This window comes from Plodia interpunctella, chromosome 2 (assembly GCF_027563975.2).
Source record: "Plodia interpunctella isolate USDA-ARS_2022_Savannah chromosome 2, ilPloInte3.2, whole genome shotgun sequence".
Classification (NCBI taxonomy): Eukaryota; Metazoa; Arthropoda; class Insecta; order Lepidoptera; family Pyralidae; genus Plodia; species Plodia interpunctella.
Genome location: NC_071295.1, coordinates 8,550,729 through 8,570,663, shown reverse-complemented (window position 1 = coordinate 8,570,663; position 19,935 = coordinate 8,550,729). Strand labels below are relative to the sequence as shown.

The 19,935-nt window shown below is 34.7% G+C and overlaps 1 protein-coding gene and 1 long non-coding RNA gene across 3 annotated transcripts in view; one reads left to right on the top strand and one right to left on the bottom strand.

The window, feature by feature from the left end:
* dve (defective proventriculus) overlaps positions 1 to 8,774 on the top strand; it is a 71,140-nt gene extending 62,366 nt beyond the window's left edge. Inside the window, exons 3-6 of one of the 2 annotated variants that reach the window (XM_053759103.2) lie at positions 779 to 967; positions 1,337 to 1,560; positions 5,866 to 6,690; positions 6,861 to 8,774. In XM_053759103.2, coding sequence (XP_053615078.1) covers positions 779 to 967; positions 1,337 to 1,560; positions 5,866 to 6,690; positions 6,861 to 7,517 — 1,895 coding nt within the window. In that variant the 3' untranslated portion in view covers positions 7,518 to 8,774. Of the gene's footprint in view, positions 1 to 778; positions 968 to 1,330; positions 1,561 to 5,865; positions 6,691 to 6,860 lie in introns of both variants that reach the window. The other variant, XM_053759094.2, reaches the window with a different exon arrangement.
* Positions 818 to 18,507, bottom strand: LOC128677937 (uncharacterized). Its single transcript, XR_008405586.1, has 4 exons — positions 18,171 to 18,507; positions 5,173 to 5,330; positions 4,910 to 5,008; positions 818 to 958 (listed from the first exon to the last, which is right to left on the bottom strand). It is a non-coding gene; the product is annotated as an uncharacterized LOC128677937 (long non-coding RNA).
* Positions 18,508 to 19,935: the final 1,428 nt, after the last annotated feature.

The window sequence follows — 19,935 nt, the reverse complement described above, 5'->3', positions numbered from 1 at the left end:
TAATAGAAAGAACATTAAAGGAACATTTTTCATCTTCAATAAAATCGGCTTCGTTTTATGACAGCATCAAAAAAGCAACGAGGCAGGGAAACTATTTAATATTGTGCTAAAGAGGCGCACAAAGATGTAGGGTAAAAGCAGAGTAGAGACCAGCACAAAGTGATTCCTTGCCCACCAAGACATTAAGGATTATTATTTCAGCTTTTTCCGCTTTTTTGTCGGCGTCTGCTAGTCAAAAGCATTGCTTTTCACTTGAAAACTTAATAAATAATTAAGGTGCTCTTAACGGTAGCTCGTTCAAGTTGTTTCTTTGTCAAAATTACTATTTTTTAGCGTTTCCTTTAGAAGTATTTAATTTTCGTTATGAAAAATTCAGTGTAATGATTTCTCATATCGCTTTTAGATTTCAGGAGAGCTTGATTGATATTCGGAAAATACGTTTTTAAAGTACTAAAGTAAAAAAATCATGCTTGTCATACTAATGCATTATCATACGAACTAAACGTGTATACAAAATTTCAGCTCAATCGGTTGAAGATATCTGCTTCAAAACTAAATTGCAAGATTCCATTTGAGACATAGGGACAAAGTTACATTGCAAATTAAATAAAAGCTTGGAAAAAGATAATGTGTTAGTGAAACATATATCTACAAATATTTGAAACTTGATGTTCGGGCCATTAACTGGATTCACTCAGGACAGAAACACAGACAGACTTTCATATTTTTAATATTAGTATGGATGTGGATAGGTACTAATGATTCCTTATTGCTCCAGGCAAAACCTTGCCAGTCCACTGCGTGGTGGAAGCTGTGTCGACGTTAGAGGACGGCGCGTGGAGACGGCGCTCTGTAGTGGAGACTGACAGCTACGTCATCATCCCAGCCACCACGCCCTTCCAGGAGCTGGTGCCTGCCGCCATGATGAGGCTGGGCTACCCACACGAGCTGGCTGCTTCTGCCAAAGGTAATTGTTACCGTCAAGGATGATATGCGTGCCAATGGTCCGACAACGGGATACTGAGCGAAGTGGAGACGAAAAAACAGGAAAGCACACTCTGGGCTTCGACGCTCAACAGCTGATGAAGAATACGCTAGAAAACAGAGAGAGAGATACAACCCATACCAAATTAAACTAACTTTTGGTTGGGTTTACAGTTTCGTCGAAATATTTAGAAAGAAATTCACGAGTCACGAACGAGAAATTTCATTCGCGATTTGTGAAAATTTTCCTTTTTTTGAATATTTTATTGAGTAAGATTATATTACATGATTACTGCCATCTAGTGGCCTATTAACAAATATGAACTAAAACACCATCTTTCGCCAGGTGCAGTGGTCATCAACAACTGGAAGCCTCTGCCTTTCGAGCGGATCTCAGATGGTCCTCTAGCCACTGTTGGAGAAGTCCTTGGCGAACTGACTACCGTGGCAACCCTGCGCATACAACTCCTGAGACCCAGGCCTACTCCACTGCAGGATATCAAGGATAAACTGCTCAGACTTCTTCTGGTTCAGAGCAGACCACTGCTGATATCTACTGGATGTCCATTGGATGAGGTTATTAATGTTTCAATTATTTTTTGACAAATTCATTTTTAGTTAATTAAGAGTGTCTATTTCTCTTGTGCATAAAAATATCAAATACGTTAAACACTTTAAAGTTTTACTTATTGTCAATAAAATTTGTCAAAAGGCAAATTGAAATAGATATTTTTGTAAAAAGTTGTTCATATTTCCCTATTAAATGAAGACATTACATAAAATTACACCTACACAATATAACCATTATAAAAATTTTATTGGGTTACGTATCCATCAGCATACATAGATAAAACGAAAACATTTTTTATTTTCAAACGCAGTAATCCTACGAATTGTATTCCAATCTCCATTTGTTCTGAAACACCTGTCGGCACGAATCACATCAGCAGAGCATTAAAATCATCCAAATTCGCGACAAAGCGCGTCCGCTACAATGGGTAAACCAACATTCAATGTTGGCAACACAATACGCCATAAACATGAGGCTACATCGCGAGCTATATATCCGGATTGATAATTTCACGGAATTCTGACATTTTATAAATGTTGCCAACATTAAAACAGCCGAACTGAGTAAGGAAAACATTTGAGTAAAATAAAAATTAACCTATAATTAATTTTACATTACATTAAATTATAATATCTGAACAAAACAAGCTTAATGAGTTGAAAACATGGCTAATCAGATTTTTAGAATTTCCAAAAGTTATATAGAGGAATTTATTGAGTTCCCTTTGAACTGGAAAAAATCTCATCCATCGCGTAGCTATGAAACTATATACACAATCCTAACTTGTAACCCCACCGCCGCGTACAATGAGTTTGTACTAAACCTTTACCCCTTATTACCGCAAATTCATTGTTTCTGGGCGCTTTCAATTGAAAATGTTTTGCTCTAAGACACAGCCAGTCCGTAATTAATCTGCCTTTTGAGCCCCACTGCTTGTTATTGAGAAATATTGATACACGAGTATTTGATTTATTTTAATCGATTAAAAGAAGGGTTATGTTCAATTTGGATTTTCTTTTCCTCCTGTTTTGAGAATTTATTTTTTGATTTTATAGACTAAAGTAATAACCCGTGGACCGACTGTATGTTCTGTTAAGTTCTTTATTGACATAAACTCGTTATCCCTTACATTTATATTTTAATGGTAAATATTACTATACTACCTACTAATATATCTACGTAAATTAAAATAGACTATTTAATCACCTGTAGGCAAATGCCCCTAAATAAATAAAGATAAACAATAGACTATAAATGTTTCGATGACAATTAAATAAAAACGATTTGAACCGAAATAAAAAAGAAACGATTTTCACGTAGTAAACCTAGGCTTTTGGGTTTTGAATTTGGGAAATTCTACACCATACTAGATCATACACCTTACTACTTCTACTTCGTCTACGTCCTCTTGTCCCTTACCAAATCCCATTTTAAACGGGGTCGGCGCGGCCGGCGCATGATGATTTTCTTCCACAACTGTCTATTTCTAGATTTTCTAAATGTAACGATCTAGATTTTCTAAATATATATTTAGATTCGCTAAATATAACGAGTTATTCCGGTATGATCCACAAAAACAGATTCACTATCAATTTATAGTGTGACATTATTTTTTTTATATTCACAAAACATTTTTTCTAACAATAAGAGTAGGTACTTTTACGTAACCAAATTCAAAAACACTTTGTAAACACGGAAACTCCCGTCTTTGCATAAGTACACAGAGCCGCAAACACAACAAGCTCGTTAATTTCATGATGATCCTTATTAGCTGCGACTTAAGGACCTTGCAATTATTACGACCGCCTTAAACTCGACACGCCTACTTAGAGACGTTAATCTGCAAGTTGTGAAGAATCTGACTCCTCATTATAAATGATTTTGCGTTGTGTTATGCTGTTTACGTGAGCTGATGACAGAAATGTTTTACATTACTTATGTACCTTTTAAATTTATTTTAAAAGCACTTTTCGTTCTTAATCCGAGCAGGGAGGATGCGTGTTTTCTATCTACTATCTAATCTAAATGTGGAAATATTACAACATTTTACACTGTGAAATAAACCCGAATATATTTATGTCTTAGATCCTTCTGTCTGTCAATGGTTTCGTTTTGTAAAGTGTATAATGGATATATTTAATTAAATGTTTGATTCCATAAAATAGTTACTCTAAACATTTAGAGGACCCAAAAATAAACCATTGATATCTCAGTGCTCACTTAGATGTGATCGCTTGCTCTGTCATCATAATTCATCTGAATCCACTTTTAATGCATAGAATCTTTGACCTAATAAAATTTCTTAACAAGTCATACACTCGATCGTGTCACGAAACGCCAAATTGAAATCGCGAACCCAACAGGCGGTTAAGCTGAAAGGAGGGAACGGAGCGCTAACCTCGCTTTAATAAGATTATAAAGCATTATTTTATGGTATTAATAAGATCAAAAGCGTTCGTACATCTAAAACTCCTTTTAAACCCCTTCGTTCGTAAGACGGGGGTCGCGGGCGCAACCCGTTCTCGAGATATTTAGAAAATATGATAAAGGCGAGGATGAGGCTGTGATTCAATTAAATTTATTATGTATGGAGATCCCACGTGTGAGGCAGGTGCTCATCGCGTCAACAAATTGCGCCCTATCTCGGAGATTGGAAGTTTAAACCTGTTTAAAGGCTTCGCAAATTCGAGCAAAAATGAAGGCTCTTGAAGGCTTGTTAACATGAAATATGTTTGTTACAATATAATATATAAATATTGAAAGTTAAATCAAGCAGATTAAGCTAAATCTCAATGTTATTTTTATATTACACACAGAATACAAAAAACGCTAAATACGCGATAGAAATGATTGATACTCGTAACAAAGTTGTAAGTCACAAGCCGACAAAGCAGATACAAATTGAAGTTAACACTGAAAGTTACCGCAAATGATGCAAAGGAGTTCCAAAGCAAGATAATCAAACACCTTCAACTGAAGTTAGTAGCTAAACGCAGATGAACTCGGCTCTAAGATATTATGGTAATTTATCGCACGCCAATTTGCGCCACTTCGATTCCAACTTTATCGAACAAACTTTAGACTCAAACGCTTATCGAAGGGTTTTTAAGGAGACAGCTCGATGCGGGATTTATTTAATACCATAAATCTTCTTTGAGACTTTCATACTCGCTTCGCTAATAACTCTTTTCGGTATTAAGACTTTTCAAGGCTCAAAATGACGGGTTAGAATATCACAACTCCTTGATGGGCGTAAGTGCTCGCTATATAAACAATTTTAGATAAGATTAAGCCTGTTGTGTTCAAGTTGGTCTTTCTTAATAGTTATATGAAGAAATGTTAGCAATCACATACCGAATTACGTACTTATGCGGATTACACGTGACAGCGGTTATCAGGCGCAGGCGCCTACTCAAGTAAATCTTCCATGTTTGACGTGCCAGAAGACAATATCTGAAAACAAATATGGCCTCACTATTTAAGAAATAAAACAAAGAAGCAGATTAACGTATCACTGGTACTTTATGCTAATTCCTCGTTTGACGTGATTTATATGCACGATTTGAAATGTGATAATTACAATTTAAATTACATTTTGCAACAGTTGTAATACACACCTGACTGACAAGTCGCTTGATAGAGTAATCTTCATCATTGTTATGTTTAATCTAGTGATACGAAGATCTTGCATAATATGAAGCTGGGTAAACTTCGAAACCAAAATAGGGCGAGATTTTTTTACATGACTATACTCTTTACACGTAGGTACCTAAATCTGTAGCAGAACACAAACATGGTAATGTTACAGTTTGAGAATATCATTGTGAAAGTCAAACATGACATATTAAAACATGTTTGTTGCCTAAACATCGGCTGGAGTTTCTAATGCTTAGCGCCGGTAAATTTTAGTAGATGCACTTAGTCCACGTTGGTAAAGGGCGCTAGTTGAAGGCGAAGTGGGTGGATGCTAATTGTTAAGACGCCCTTCCCGCTCATTGTTTTAGAGAGACCATGATTGAAGTTTCGGCGGTGCGGAGACGAGACACTAACCACCGAACAAACACCCACACGTCAGAACAGCCCGCCGCGCATGACACATGCATTAACAGCCGACCTAATATTTTCATAATCTAATGGCGATGTTCTGTGAAACAATGCTTGCTGTTTATTGAAACAATTATCTCTTATCTGTTACTGGTTAGACTGACCTCTTTAAAACCATCTAAAATTGTTTGCGGTATCTTGTTTTTTATTGACTTTACTTGCTACTTACGATGACTTTGATTTTTAAAGGTTTAACCTTGTTACAGGTGACTTTAGCTCAGATATGCAGAGGACAAGATAGGACACCGGGCCCTCCGAATTACCATGAGCCATCTGAAGATATGCGTCGAAAATTTGAGTCCTGGTGGAGTGCACAAGTCTCACCTCGTCCTCCCGCATTTAGCCCCCGTCGTTATCCTTCTCCGGGGCCTAAAAATCGTTCACCGACATTGAACCCAATACCAGATCACTTACATCCAGCCCTGCAAACTGTTCAAAGCCAATATCCGACCCAGAAGACTAGAATGCGAACAAGCTTTGACCCCGAGTTAGAACTACCAAAACTACAGCGGTGGTTTTCTGAGAACCAACATCCAAGTCGGCAGCAGATACAGCAGTACGTTCGAGAATTGAACAACCTAGAATCGAGGAGAGGCAGAAAACCTCTAGATGTGAATAATGTGGTTTATTGGTTTAAAAACGCTCGGGCTGCACAAAAACGAGCCGAACTTCGCAATATTGGGGGGCTTGGGTGCCATTTAGGTATGAATGGTTTCAATAGTAGGAGTCACAGCCCAACAAATGGATCTCTGATGGCGGGAAACGACAGCTACGCATCGCAAGATCACAACTCCTTGAAAAGTCCTTTACAACTTTCTGGAAGCCCTGGTAGATATCCCATGTCAGTGATGTCTGAAGATAATCTGTCTAATGGTGGATCTGATTTAGAAGATGATGGTGGCGAATTAAACCCAGACGATAGACCTGAAAGTCCTGATGCTCCACTTTCCCTGATCACAACTAAGAAAAATAATAATGAAGGAGAAGACAGAACTCACGAAGAATCGCCGAAACCACCAGATATAATCAAGGTATTCTATTTTTAAACATGTTTTAAGATTGTCTACCTAAAACATTTTTAATGTTCATTTACTAATTAGATTCTTTACATAATTCGCTGAACATAAAAAATATTTTAAAAAAGTTTTAAAAAATTGGACAATGTACCTATTTATATTAAATGTATTTTTGTTTTTTAAAGGTACACGATATAAAACAAGAGCCTCGAGACTTGAGCAAACCCGAGCAGGCAAATTCTCCTCATCGTTCACCTGCAAAAAATAGTGACAGTTCCAACAACAACAACAATAACAACAACAACGAAGAAGAAAACGGCGTTGCTGATGAACCTGACGTTTCTGACGATGAAGTCCAAGAAAGATATCAGCATACATCCCCTCATCTAGACCGTCTACCTTTTCCCATGGTGCCGAACCATTCCATGTTCGGACCTGGAATTATGTACATGAGTCAATATATGACTGGCTTCCACGGCGTCGGAGCAGTTCCAGGAGAAGGTGCCAGTGGTCTAAACTTAGCTCTCGCTGGAGCTTCGGATGAGCGTCGGAAACGCAACCGCACTTTCATTGACCCAGTGTCAGAAGTTCCCGTTCTAGAACAATGGTTTTCGATGAACACACACCCATCTCACAACCTTATACTCAAATACACAGAAGAGCTGAACAGGATGCCGTACAGGCAGAAGTTTCCGAGACTTGAATCAAAGAACGTGCAGTTTTGGTTCAAAAACCGCCGGGCAAAATGCAAGAGGTTGAAGATGTCTTTATACGAACCTTCATCGCCATCTCACTACTCCCATCCTGGACATCACGCCATGGCTGAAAGGAAACTGGTTTGAACTAGTTCAGACTATATTTGGAAGCAATATGAACGAATAATGATGTGAACTTCGTGTGTGTCACAAAGTATCACGAAAGACTGATTTCGAATCGTATAATGGTGTTTAGTGCCATGTTAGTATTAATATGACAGCGTGTCATTTTACATTTTACTGTTCGTATTTTCCAGGACTTAGGAATCGCTCTTTTAGGAGTCTCTCCAAAGTGACAGTTGTTAGGTCGTAGACTTAAGACGTATTATAATTTAGAGCAGTGATCACATCGTTTTATTGTATCTACAATTCTCAATTTGTGAATGAATCTCAGAACTTCTATGTATATATATGGATTTTACTCAATTTTATTTATTTATCTGTGTCTAAAATAATATTATTAATAACTTATCTATGCAATTTTGATAGATACTCATAATAGTTCCACTTAGACTTATAGGTCGATGTTTAGATTGATGTTATTATTATAATGTACATTATAGGTATATGTAATTAATGAAGTCATAGTTATATTGATATTATTGCACATATATTAGAAAATTTAACTCTAGAAAGAATCGGCCTAAACTATTAGGTGGTCGAGGTAGATTACGCACACTACTTTTTGTTTAGGAAATACTTCCTCAATCCAAAGATTGGTTAGTGTTATAGAATATTGTAAGATATAACAAACAGCTCACATTAATATCTTTTATTATGATGTGTTACTTTGTAATTACATTGTTATTTACCAAAATTTTAAATACATTATAGCCTGACTATTTACACTGTTTATAATTTTTTGTTTACATTTACCATAATCTGAAATAGTATGATTTTGTTTAAAATTTGAACAAAATATTATTTGACCTAAAATATTTTTAGGTCTTATGAAAATCCTATTCTGTTTGAATATAATATTTGTTATATTTATAATCGCATTGTAACACATCGCTCAACCAATGTCAAGTTCAGTATTGAAGCATTTATTTTTGAGGCTGTATGTCACACTGTATATCACAAACAATTGTTTTATAGTTTTAAAACGCATAGTTGTATCCCTTGATTGTTTTCGTTGTACGTTACTATGCTTGTTTTGTGGAGCTGTGATGAATTTTCCAAATATTGTAAATATTCTATTATAATGTTAATAAGGTTTATGTATGACGTCACTAGGCTCACGAAAAACGGCATTTACCGCTTTAGGTAATAAAATATTGGCTAAATGTTTATTCGATTCAATTATATAAACGGAAAATCTAATTGAATATAATATCAAACATATTAATTTTACTTTTATTTAACACCCCAACTTATCTAGCTAGATTGTTATTATATCCAAAATATCAGATAATGATCAATCTTCACCTTCACACAAAGAAATTGTTTCGTAGGTACACTTAAAAAAATATTTAAAACTTCTTTGAACCAAATTGGTCAAGTAGTAGTACTTGACCAATGTGGTTCAACGAAGTTAGAATTTAAAATAAAGAGAATAGCATAGGTCACTCAATATATTTTACCTCGATAGATATTTATTTAGCCTTATGTAGACGAATATCTATTCTATTAGGTCTAGTTCAGATTAGGAAGCAGAGGAATATATACAGGATACAAAATTCCTACATAATAAAGAAGTGGCACGAGTAAGATATCGGTACCTTGGGTAGATTTTCTTTATGCGAAATTTCAATTTAATGGTAAACTTCTAAAAAGGGTGCTTGTAAAGATGTACCTATTCGTTACAAAGGACGCGTTGGAAGACAGCTTTAGACCTATCTGGAGCAGTGGATTAGACAACCTAATTACCTATCTATCTTAGAGAAACTTCATACAATTTTCATTTAACAATATCTATATTACGTATAACATACCTGCTTCTATTGCAACGAAATCAATCGACGATAACAAAGGTAATCTGATAGAAATTATATATACCAGCATAGACTTACATCTTAGAGAATCACATGATGACGAAGTCGATCGATTTTGATCATGGCGACAACTTCAACAATTTTGTACCCGCCGGTTTGCTCGCATGTCACTTATGTTAGCTAATCTTATTGGTGAACGTTTGCATATCGGGTTAACCTACGTATGTGAGCTCACCTAATGCCGTATGCCAAACTTTGACGGATTCGGTATACCTTGCTGGTTTTTCATTGTGGTCAAAAAAACACTCATACTAACTACACAATGTTCACGCATTCGCGTCGGCTTGTGTCTGAGTTCGGCGACAGTGTGGAGCTGGCGTAATACTAATGTGATACACACATCGCAAAGTATCTAGTACGTATTCCTAACAATTTTAACTAAACAACTAATTTGAAATGACAGCTCCCTCGATATCAAAACACGTGTCAATAGTTATCACCGAAATCGGCGGGGTTTTCAAACGGCGGAAGCGGTCGGCGGAGACCCAAATCATCTGTCAAAGTTGCAAGTCTTGGTGTAATCTGAGCCCAGGCGTCTTTGTCGCGTCTTCATCTGATGGCGACTTCCAGTCTGTATTGATAACTTGCAATGTCTTTGGTGCAGTAAATTTACTTGAATCGGTTTTGAGACTAGTCAATTTAGGCAGGGAAACTTAGCCTGCTTCACGAACGTGTTTGTAAAATTAATATTAGATACGCCCTGAAGCTTCGTTTTATAGCAAATTTGGGATTAAAAGTACTATAAAGTTATGTGCTATTCCAGGCTATATACTACTCGTAGGTTAACTAACAAAATCCCTTTTAAAAATTTAGGTTGATTAAGTAATATTTATTTTGTATTTATATTTAGATACTATATTTGAAAGTATGAATCAAATATCAGCGGTGTTCCCTAATAAGTAGTTTGGACAATGTGGCTTTCAGTAATAGAGTCTATCGCTTTCTTAAAAAGTCAGCAACGCAACGGTGACCCGTATCGGGTTGCCGGTATCCAATGGCTGTGGTGTTTCCTTACCATCTGGTAACCCGTTTAAAAATTATAGCCCCTGTGAAAATAATTATCTACTTATACGTTGAGTCGTTGCTGATGTTTATTTGTAGGCGCAACTTAAGTACGATTGGAATATGTCGATCAATTAGCACAGGCAACAAAATCAATTAGTACAGAGCCAATAGTATCCCGCTTAATGTTTAAAATAAGTATAATATAGTAAAAGAGCTGTATTTACAACTAGTGTAATTTGTAAGAAATACATTACACTTTTATCAACGGTATTCTTTCATTTACCATAAAGGAATGACTTTATATGGCTTTAAATAGGCTATCATCGACGCCTGTACCTTAATAAATATCATTTAACCAGATCAAAAATCAATAAATGTGAAATATCCTATCAAATCAAGTTCGTGGGCAACTCTCCATGGTGTTTTTATCATGTGAGAAACCTAAGCCATAAAAAGGTTGATTTCTCATTATCCACTCTAAAACAATACATTCTAAGATCAGGTACTTTATTTATAGAAGTGTGTAATAAACACAAGCGTAGGTACAATTTCGAGTGCATGAGATCGGATAGAACTGTGTACTGAGACGGATTATACCAATTAAACGAAGATTTTAACTTGGAAGATTTCTTTGATCTTGCCGTCAGGCATCTTATGTTGGCATCTTCGTGAGTTTATCTGTTTTCTTACCGAGTATCTGGATAATTAAGTAGGCACATGAATAAAAAAATGATGTGTTTTAATAATTTTAATGTATGGTAACTATAATAAACTTTAATTATTTTTTGCATAACAGATTTAATATTCAGGGAAGGACATTGGTCACAACTAGGAGTGCCGACGAACGTGCGAAGTGAAGACGAAAAAGAAAAAAAGCGAACCCTTGGCTTTTGACGCTTAACGGCTGAGGAAGAAACTGGGAGAACGCTCAGACGAGAGAGAGGTTTAATCACAGACTTATATCATAACCTTAAGAGTTAAATATTAAGGTATATATGAAAATAATTTTCTTTACTGACTATTGCAGCTATGAAAATTTGCTATGATAATTTATGTAGGCGTATAGTGTAACAACGAGAAATCCGCTTCATATTAACTAAAACTGGTTTTTAATTATTTATATAAAAGTAATCATGCACTTTTTATAATTTGCAACAAATTATCCGAGCAAATCCATAGTTAAACATTTGCTAAATCACATTCTGTTTTCAATTAGTTAGATAAAATTAAGTACCTAATCAAGTATTTTAAGCACAAGGAATGAATAATTATGTATATAACAGGGAAGAATTTTTGATTCCTCTAATATTTCATTCATACATTTTTCCGCAAATTAAATAAAAAGCAGCATCACATTAACGTCGTTTGCTTCCATTTTAATCTAAACAAACTGCGGCGAGCGAAGCCGGGCATTTATGTTAGTTAACCACGGATTACAGCCATGTAATAAAGCAATTTATTATATGAGTAATGGCGGCGACCAAGACTTAGCTGGCTTATTAAGACACTGTATTTCTGTACTGTAGACATTGGTCTACCTACGATGTGCTACTATAGTTTTCATCATATCTAAGTACCCAGATACCTAGACCAAAACACCACGATGGTGTCAGCCTTTTTCTGTCTTTTTTTATTCTCAATTTAAAGTCGAAAATTCAGAAATTAGACAGATTCATCAAATCAGAATTTCATATTAATATCACGTAACGTCGTATTAATATGTAATCGTATATATAAGAGCTAGCACGGAACGTCATTTTCGGGCGAGCAAAATGACGTTCCGTATTTTTAAGTAGGTATTTTAAATGTTACTGTCATTAAATGTCATCATATAATCATCCCTAACGCTATGGTTGATTTATTTATTAAAGTATCTTCAAAATTATGCTCGGAATCTCTCAAATTAAATCGATCTAGCTAGAATTGCCAATCTGCGCTGCGCTGCAGTCTTAGACAAAGATTTCACGCAGTATTAAGTTCCTCTAGTAAATCTCTCTGGCAGCAAGGCTTACAGTTTTATTGTCCAACGACCATCGTTGCACTTCCTACAATTCCTAAGATAGACTGCAGCTGGCTAACTAAGCAGTTTGTCTAATTCATAATATTGTTAAAGCATGCTTTACGCTAAAGTGTGTTTTGTCAGTTCTGTCAATGCCAAATGCGAGTGACGAAACCATCGAGTATCTACAAATTCCATAGACGAAACGTACGTACTTTAGTTTAAATTGTGCTTTCACTTTTTATGAATAAGAAGATAGATTATTAGGTCTTCTATATAATAAGATAGTACTATTTGGTGTTACAGAAAGGATTACTAATTGGTATTTTTGACACTTTTGTCAAAAATCGTAATACAGTAATCCTTCAATCTTATCGAGTGTGTTATTGCTAATATTGTTGTCAAAATAATAAAAGACACATTCTAATTTCTATTTTTACGTAAATTTGTGAAAACTTAATACAAGAAGCAAGACAAATCTCATTTTACGGAAACATCTCCGCAGTCATCTCAGTTATGATACAACAAAACTGGCTGAGCCCTGGCTTACGAGGATCTTATTAATTGACATGACATTCTTTCCTCTCGAGAAGACGCGAAATTAGCCGACTGTGGAGTTTCTGCAGGATTTCGGGGCTTTGTAAACAGTATCTTGTGGCAAGCAGATGATTTTTATTCGGTTGAATACGGCGAAAATCTTATGCATTACGGGAAAACGTACTACGTACGTGCACGTGCGTGTACATGCATAACCTGTTAAGAGTGGGAAAATGTATAATCACAAATTCACAAAGTGACTAATAAATTTTACAGAACAAGATACAAATAATAAAGAATAATTTCAGTTAAATTTGATTGCAATATCATGACTTCTAAAGTAACCACATTACGTGTTCTACTATAGTGTGTTGGTTCATAGATCATTAGACCATATAGTAATCATAACCTAAAGAAAAAAACATAACATAAAGAAGTATATCATAATCTATTCGGCAGCAAAGGGAGATTTGCCGGTATCTCGTCGTGCGTAAAGCTACTTTCTTTAATAACTTTGCTCCGGCGGCCATAACTCACGGTTGATCCTTACATTGACTTAAGAAGATGAACCACCCCCAGCCAGATATGTGGCTTTCATTTTGCTACGACCACCTCTCTAGTTTATGCACGTCCATATTTGAAAATTCATAACACAAATATATTTTTTTAATGTTGATATCAATACCTACTTTGTATATTGTAACAATATGTGCCAATAAATAATCCTCCTTTAATTTAAATTAGAGATATTAAAATTTTATTTTTATTCCTGTTCACTATTAGAAATTTATAGAAATAAAGTTCATAATTTAAATATAGAAATTCCACCGACATGGGCTTAAAAAATAATTAAAACTAAAAAACGTTACCTATATTAAACCAACCAGTAGCTCTAAGAAAAAGCGTCAATATTTCCAATAATTTAATTTGATAAAAAAAGATAAAATTCTTTTTTTTTACAATTGAAACCAGCCAGTCTGTACTCGTAGTAGGAACACGACCCGCTTTTTTTCGTTGAGCCACTCGCCGCTCGGTGTAATCTCAATCTCCCGCCGCCAATTTATTTTCATTAGCGATCATCCTCGGTTAATTTTATTCCCTACTTACCCCGCCAAGGATCGGAAGACATTGAGCTCGCCTATTGTGGAAGCGGACTGGTTAAATAAACACGGTAAATAGGTATGTATCGAATATCAGTTAAAATTACTCAACGAAATGTATGTTTAGGAAAGTAGTAAATATAATTATATTATATCTGTTATATCCTACTCTACTGACGTTATAAATTTCGTATCAAAGTTTCGTCTTCGAATATAATGTTTGGTACTCACAAATTTTAGAAGAAATATTTAAATTTTGCAAACATAATTATTCAAAAATTTGAGGTCTAAATAGGAAATACCTATAAAAATGTAGCAGCGATTAATTTTTGTAATTTAAGTTTATCTTTCGGTGTTAAATAGTAGCCATCTTTAGGTGTCGAAAAGGACAAGAGTTACCTAAATATGTCAAAATATATATCAAAACGGTCTCGAATGTCGGACTGCCAAATGACATAAATGTCAGGAATAACCAAATAATATTCATTTATAAAAAGTCCATTTCCATAGCATCGTATCCCCTCTCCACCTCCTCTAGTATCTGCAAGTTGCTTAATTCATTTCCACAGGATAATATTATTTTTTTAACTCCCTACCGCTTGATGTTGAGTCGAAGCGATTTTTTTATTCTATCGGCCAATTGGGGGGACATTTTGGTCCCCTCTTCAGCCATTCAGGTGCAATCGGGATGACAGAGGGTTTGTCAAAGATTTCACTCAGTGATTGAATATTATTTAATAAGCACAAAATATTTCTGAAAGAATTGTTTTGCATTTATGTTTTATGTGAAAATAATTATTTAAAGTGTGTAAGAATCAATCTCAATGAGTTCGTTTTATATAGGTATATAAAACGAAAAACAATTCTTTCAGAAATATTTACCTATATAAAACGAGCTCATTGAGATTAATTCTTAATCTTTTATTTTGGCTTGAAGTGAAGGAGGATATGCGTGCCGGTCTGGCAATAAAGAAATTTTTTTTTTACTACTTTGAAGCGGAAAATCTATATTTTATTTCTAGCTAGATATTTTCAGATTTATCTTTCGCCCATTTCGTAGCTCAAATAAAAAGGAACAATCACCAGATAGTGACCTCGCTATTTTCAAACTGTATTTCTTATCTTGCCATGATTGAAAAAGTGCCTATTAAATATTTCCGCCTGAATAACGGTAACTGATTTAGTAGAAGCGTGGTTGTAGCAGTCTACGAATCGCTACGACAGTTGTAAGCATAAGTCCTACTTTAATATCTTTCTTATTTATTATATAAAGAATATGGAATTGGAATTATTAATGTAGTTGGTATCACCTATAGTGTAGTAGTTGCATCATCAAATTTGCAACGGTGCAACTCACTCATAATGTATAAAATTTTGCGAGTTAATGTTAAGAATCACATTCCAAATTTGAAAATTATTTATTTAAAAAAAATAAGGAAGATAAAAGTCTTCGTTTCTATCTAGTCGCAAGTCCCAGAGTAACAACAAACATTAGAGCAGACACCGAGCGTGGGACTTCTCACCTGAGCACGCGGCGCGGCAATCAGGACGAGTATCACCGCAATATAGATATAGAGATGATATTACTCCAAGTTACTTACTTCTCTCGAGGACTATTTTCCGCAGTTAGGCCTCTTGCAGGGCCCTTTCATTGTATAAACTATTCTACTAGAAAAATTATTCCATAATCCAGCTTAATTATATATTGTAAACTCCTGTTGTATTCGATCATACCTAAGTTTAGAGTAAGTAAAAATATATGAATTAACAATAAAAAATAGGACACTCACTGATTAGTGGTGAAAGTTAGTACTGAAATTTAATGTTTAGATTCCTTGAAGTAGTAAGAACGGAAAAATAATCTGCTTCTTTCTTCATATTTTTGCATTTTTTGTAAACCTTTATCGTGATTTAGATTTTTAGAAAACTGGTAAGACATTTACATTGTTTACATATTTGTTGACAGTGAAAAAACGTGCGTCTCCCCGTATTTCTATTTTAGATTTTGATAAAAATGTTGGACTGATTGGATTTATATTACTAATTTAATGAATGAATTAGTTCTTTATCGTTCAGTATACCATATAAATGAAGAGATATAAAATATTAGTTTTAATTGGCTTCCAGGTTTTAACTTTCATTTCTATTTATTTGTTCTTTAGCTGTAAGTCTTCCTAAATATAAATAAATAAATAACTAAGTGCAAACAGCGGTCATATCGCTAAAAGCAGTTTTTTACAGACAACCGACGGTAAATAGTATTATCATCTCTATATACGTGAATATACTGCGATGCATAAGTGCGATTTAGAGATGTCAGGCGGCGACGTTACTCATGCGTTAATTTTGCAGACGGGACGAATTAATTCGGGGCAGATTTAGATGAGAATGGAACTATGCTTTGTCTACTTTTCTAGTTTGAATCATTAAGACTATTAGCTCTATTATGTCGTTGTTATAAGGGCTATTTTTAAGATGTATTCTTTTTAGATTTTGGTATTTAAATTCTATTAAACGCACTATATACTTTATTCACATTTGAGTTGCGAACTTACGTTTTCACAAGGCAAAAAAGAGGTGTAATATTTTCAGTTTTTTTTTCGTATGAATTTTCTTAGCCCACCATAATGCGTATTCATTCTTCTTAAACTTCCAACTGAACATAATAATTTTCACCAATATACTCGAGTAGATTAATTAATTTACTATTTCTTAAAAGCGAAATGAGGTTTTAATAACCTAAATTCTAACAAAAACTAATTTGAAATAGAATATTTGAAAAACGAAACGCCTAAACTTAAAAACAAACACTTCTAAATTTAAAATAAACACGAAACAGAATAAAGCGTAACCAAAATCGTCCACAAAAATTACAGATATTTCACTCGAATTAACGCCAACAGATTTTCCTTGATTATCTTGCCGACACCTAGGGGGTGGTGTTTTTTTAAACAGATAATTTCCGGGGGCGTCGTCAGGGGGGCGTCTTTATTGTCACAGTTACGGCTCGCTTGATTAGCCCACTGTCAGATGTAATTAAACGATTTTGATGAGAACTCGTTAAAAATTAACTCGCTTTGTCTTAGTAGTCGTAACAATTAAGCTTGGTTACGTTTTAATTTATCCGTTCGGTTTTTATTTGATTTTGTTTTAAATGGAGTATTTTGAATTATTATTACTGATTATTAGTTATTAAAAATTTAATGTAATGTAATTAATTATGGACATACCAGAATAAATAATACTTGAATATCTTAATTATACTTATGACATTAAAAAATATATAATATGAATACCGAATTATGTAAAATAATTAAACAACATTGCCTTACTATAGTAATCACTATATTTTATTATTCTTATACATACTAAGCAAACTCATTTTTGTACGTTGACTTTTGTTGATAAAATTTAAGAATGCTATTCAGCAATTTTTATTAATTTTGTATAAAAAAAAATTTAAAACATGCATAGATTCAAATAACTGATTCTTCAACTTGACATAAAAAAAACCAAATGCTTATAAACGGCCAGTAACTCGAAACAAAACATGTTTCCGATGTCAATGTCAGGATCTCATCAAACTTGGTGGTACTGAGTAACCCAAGTTTATTGTAATGTAACATGTAACATGAAAAATTCAATAAAACGCTAAAAGCCAATCTTATCTCTTGGAGAGGAAATTAAGAAACAGCGGCGGGCATCTGACACGGTCGTTCTACAGATCTGTTGTAGGGAGGGGCATTCGTTTTAAATTGTATTGTCGATAGTTGTAAAAAATATTGGAATGTATTCTAGTGTTAATTTTGTTGGGTACTTAATTTTTTAATATTATGTTATTGCTATAGAAGATTTATCGTCATAACATTTTGCTTATTGTATTACATCTTGTATAAATTTTTCGTTATTAGAAAAATAATAATACTTAATTCATACATACGAAACTAGGTTAAAATTGTAATTATTGTGACAAAAACGCCTAAAATCATGTGCAAAAATACGTGCCTAAAATACATAGGCTTTGTAAGGTGCTTTTTTTCACGCTATATAAATTATCCGTATTAAAAGTATAAACAAATGTATGAAATAGAAGTTAATTACTTACTTCAATCTAGAATTATCCTTCTTGACCTTTTCCCACTCATGTGGGGTCGGCTCTTGCCATTTGATCTATACTCTTTTCCTATTTATACTTTCTTTGACGCAATCCATTCACATATATTCTTTGGTTATATCTATATCCCTTTAACTTACTTATTAGAAATATTTTAGTAATATGATTTTCTTTTCGTCTCAAATTATTTTATTAATATCGATATGAAATAACAACACAAGGACATCCCTAAGTATTTTTAAAGATAGAGTGTTGAACGCGACAGCGACACGACATCGACTTTCGTGGAGCGCTGAAATAATTCCGCCGTGACGCCTCGCCGCCGGGACGACGGAAACGCAGCCTTATCTCGCGGCATACCCGCTTGTTCCATTTTTAAACAACTCAAACTTCTTTATTTCGTTCTATTTGTCCCTCCCCCCACCCCACGCCCCCCCTTCCGCCAGAGTTACCACATGAATAGAGACGCCTACTTAATGGGACTTTCAGTTCCTAAGTCATCATGTTTTTTCTTAACAATATACTTCGCGATAAGTAAGGTCGGATAATAAAAGGTGGAAATGTACGTGTTTACTTCGGGGAAATTTGAAAGAAAATCTTGATAGAGAGCCGTAAATTCGCGAAGTTATTGCGTATAAGTATTCATTAGATATGTAGCTGACTAAGTATGAGTTTTGTATGTATGGATTTGACTCTAAACGCGAGAATAGAATAAAATTATGAAAAAAAAACAACATTGTTTTCAAAATTGCATTGATAAATTTTTTTTTGAGCAAATTATTTTCTCCTCCTTTTACACTCTGTAATTGAAAACAAAACCTGTAAGTAAACAAAAAGACGTACAATTTTTTCAAAATCCACCAAATCTGGAATCCCATTGAGATAACATCCATACTTCACAGTTTATCCGTTATCAGCGCAATGCATTATACCGCCAACCGGCAGTAGCAACATTACGGGCTATTCAACATTTTTATTATTGCGTTACTATTGTCTTATGGCGCGCCGGGGCCAGATAACGACGAGCCCTACTGCTCTATAGTGTGCGGAATAAATATAAAGGGAACGAGGTAAGAGTCGACAACTTAAGGCATAGAAAGTGAGTATAGGAAATTAGAGAATAGGAAAGAGTCGACAACTTAAGGCATAGAGAGTGAGTATAGGAAATTAGAGAATAGGAAAGAGTCGACAACTTAAGGCATAGAGAGTGAGTATAGGAAATTAGAGAATAGGAAAGAGTCGACAACTTAAGGCATAGAGAGTGAGTATAGGAAATTAGAGAATAGGAAAGAGTCGACAACTTAAGGCAGGTTAAGACCTGCCTTAAGTTGTCGACTCTTACCTCGTGGAGTGGTTTCACATATTAGCTGATAAATCATCAAGTAGAATGCAAGATTCCTGACAATGTTTTCGGTCACCGGTAACAAGTGGTACTCAATGAAACTAATATCTAACTAAATTAAAAATTCAAACCTATCAGAAATTCAGATTGCAATTCAATTCATAATGCGCCTGTGAACCGATAGGACCACTGCAACTTTTTCTCTATGTAATAGCGATTTTACAATACTTATTACTTTGCAAGCACATCTTTGCAACTATTGTCGACAAAAATCAAAGGCGGCAATCAAAGACCAATGACAAAGGATTTGGATCTTCGATTCCTCCTAAATAATATAAAAAAATAAACGCAAAGCACAAACCGCTCGCCGTTCTCTCGCACCATGTGTAGCCCTCGTAACTCGCAGCCAAGATA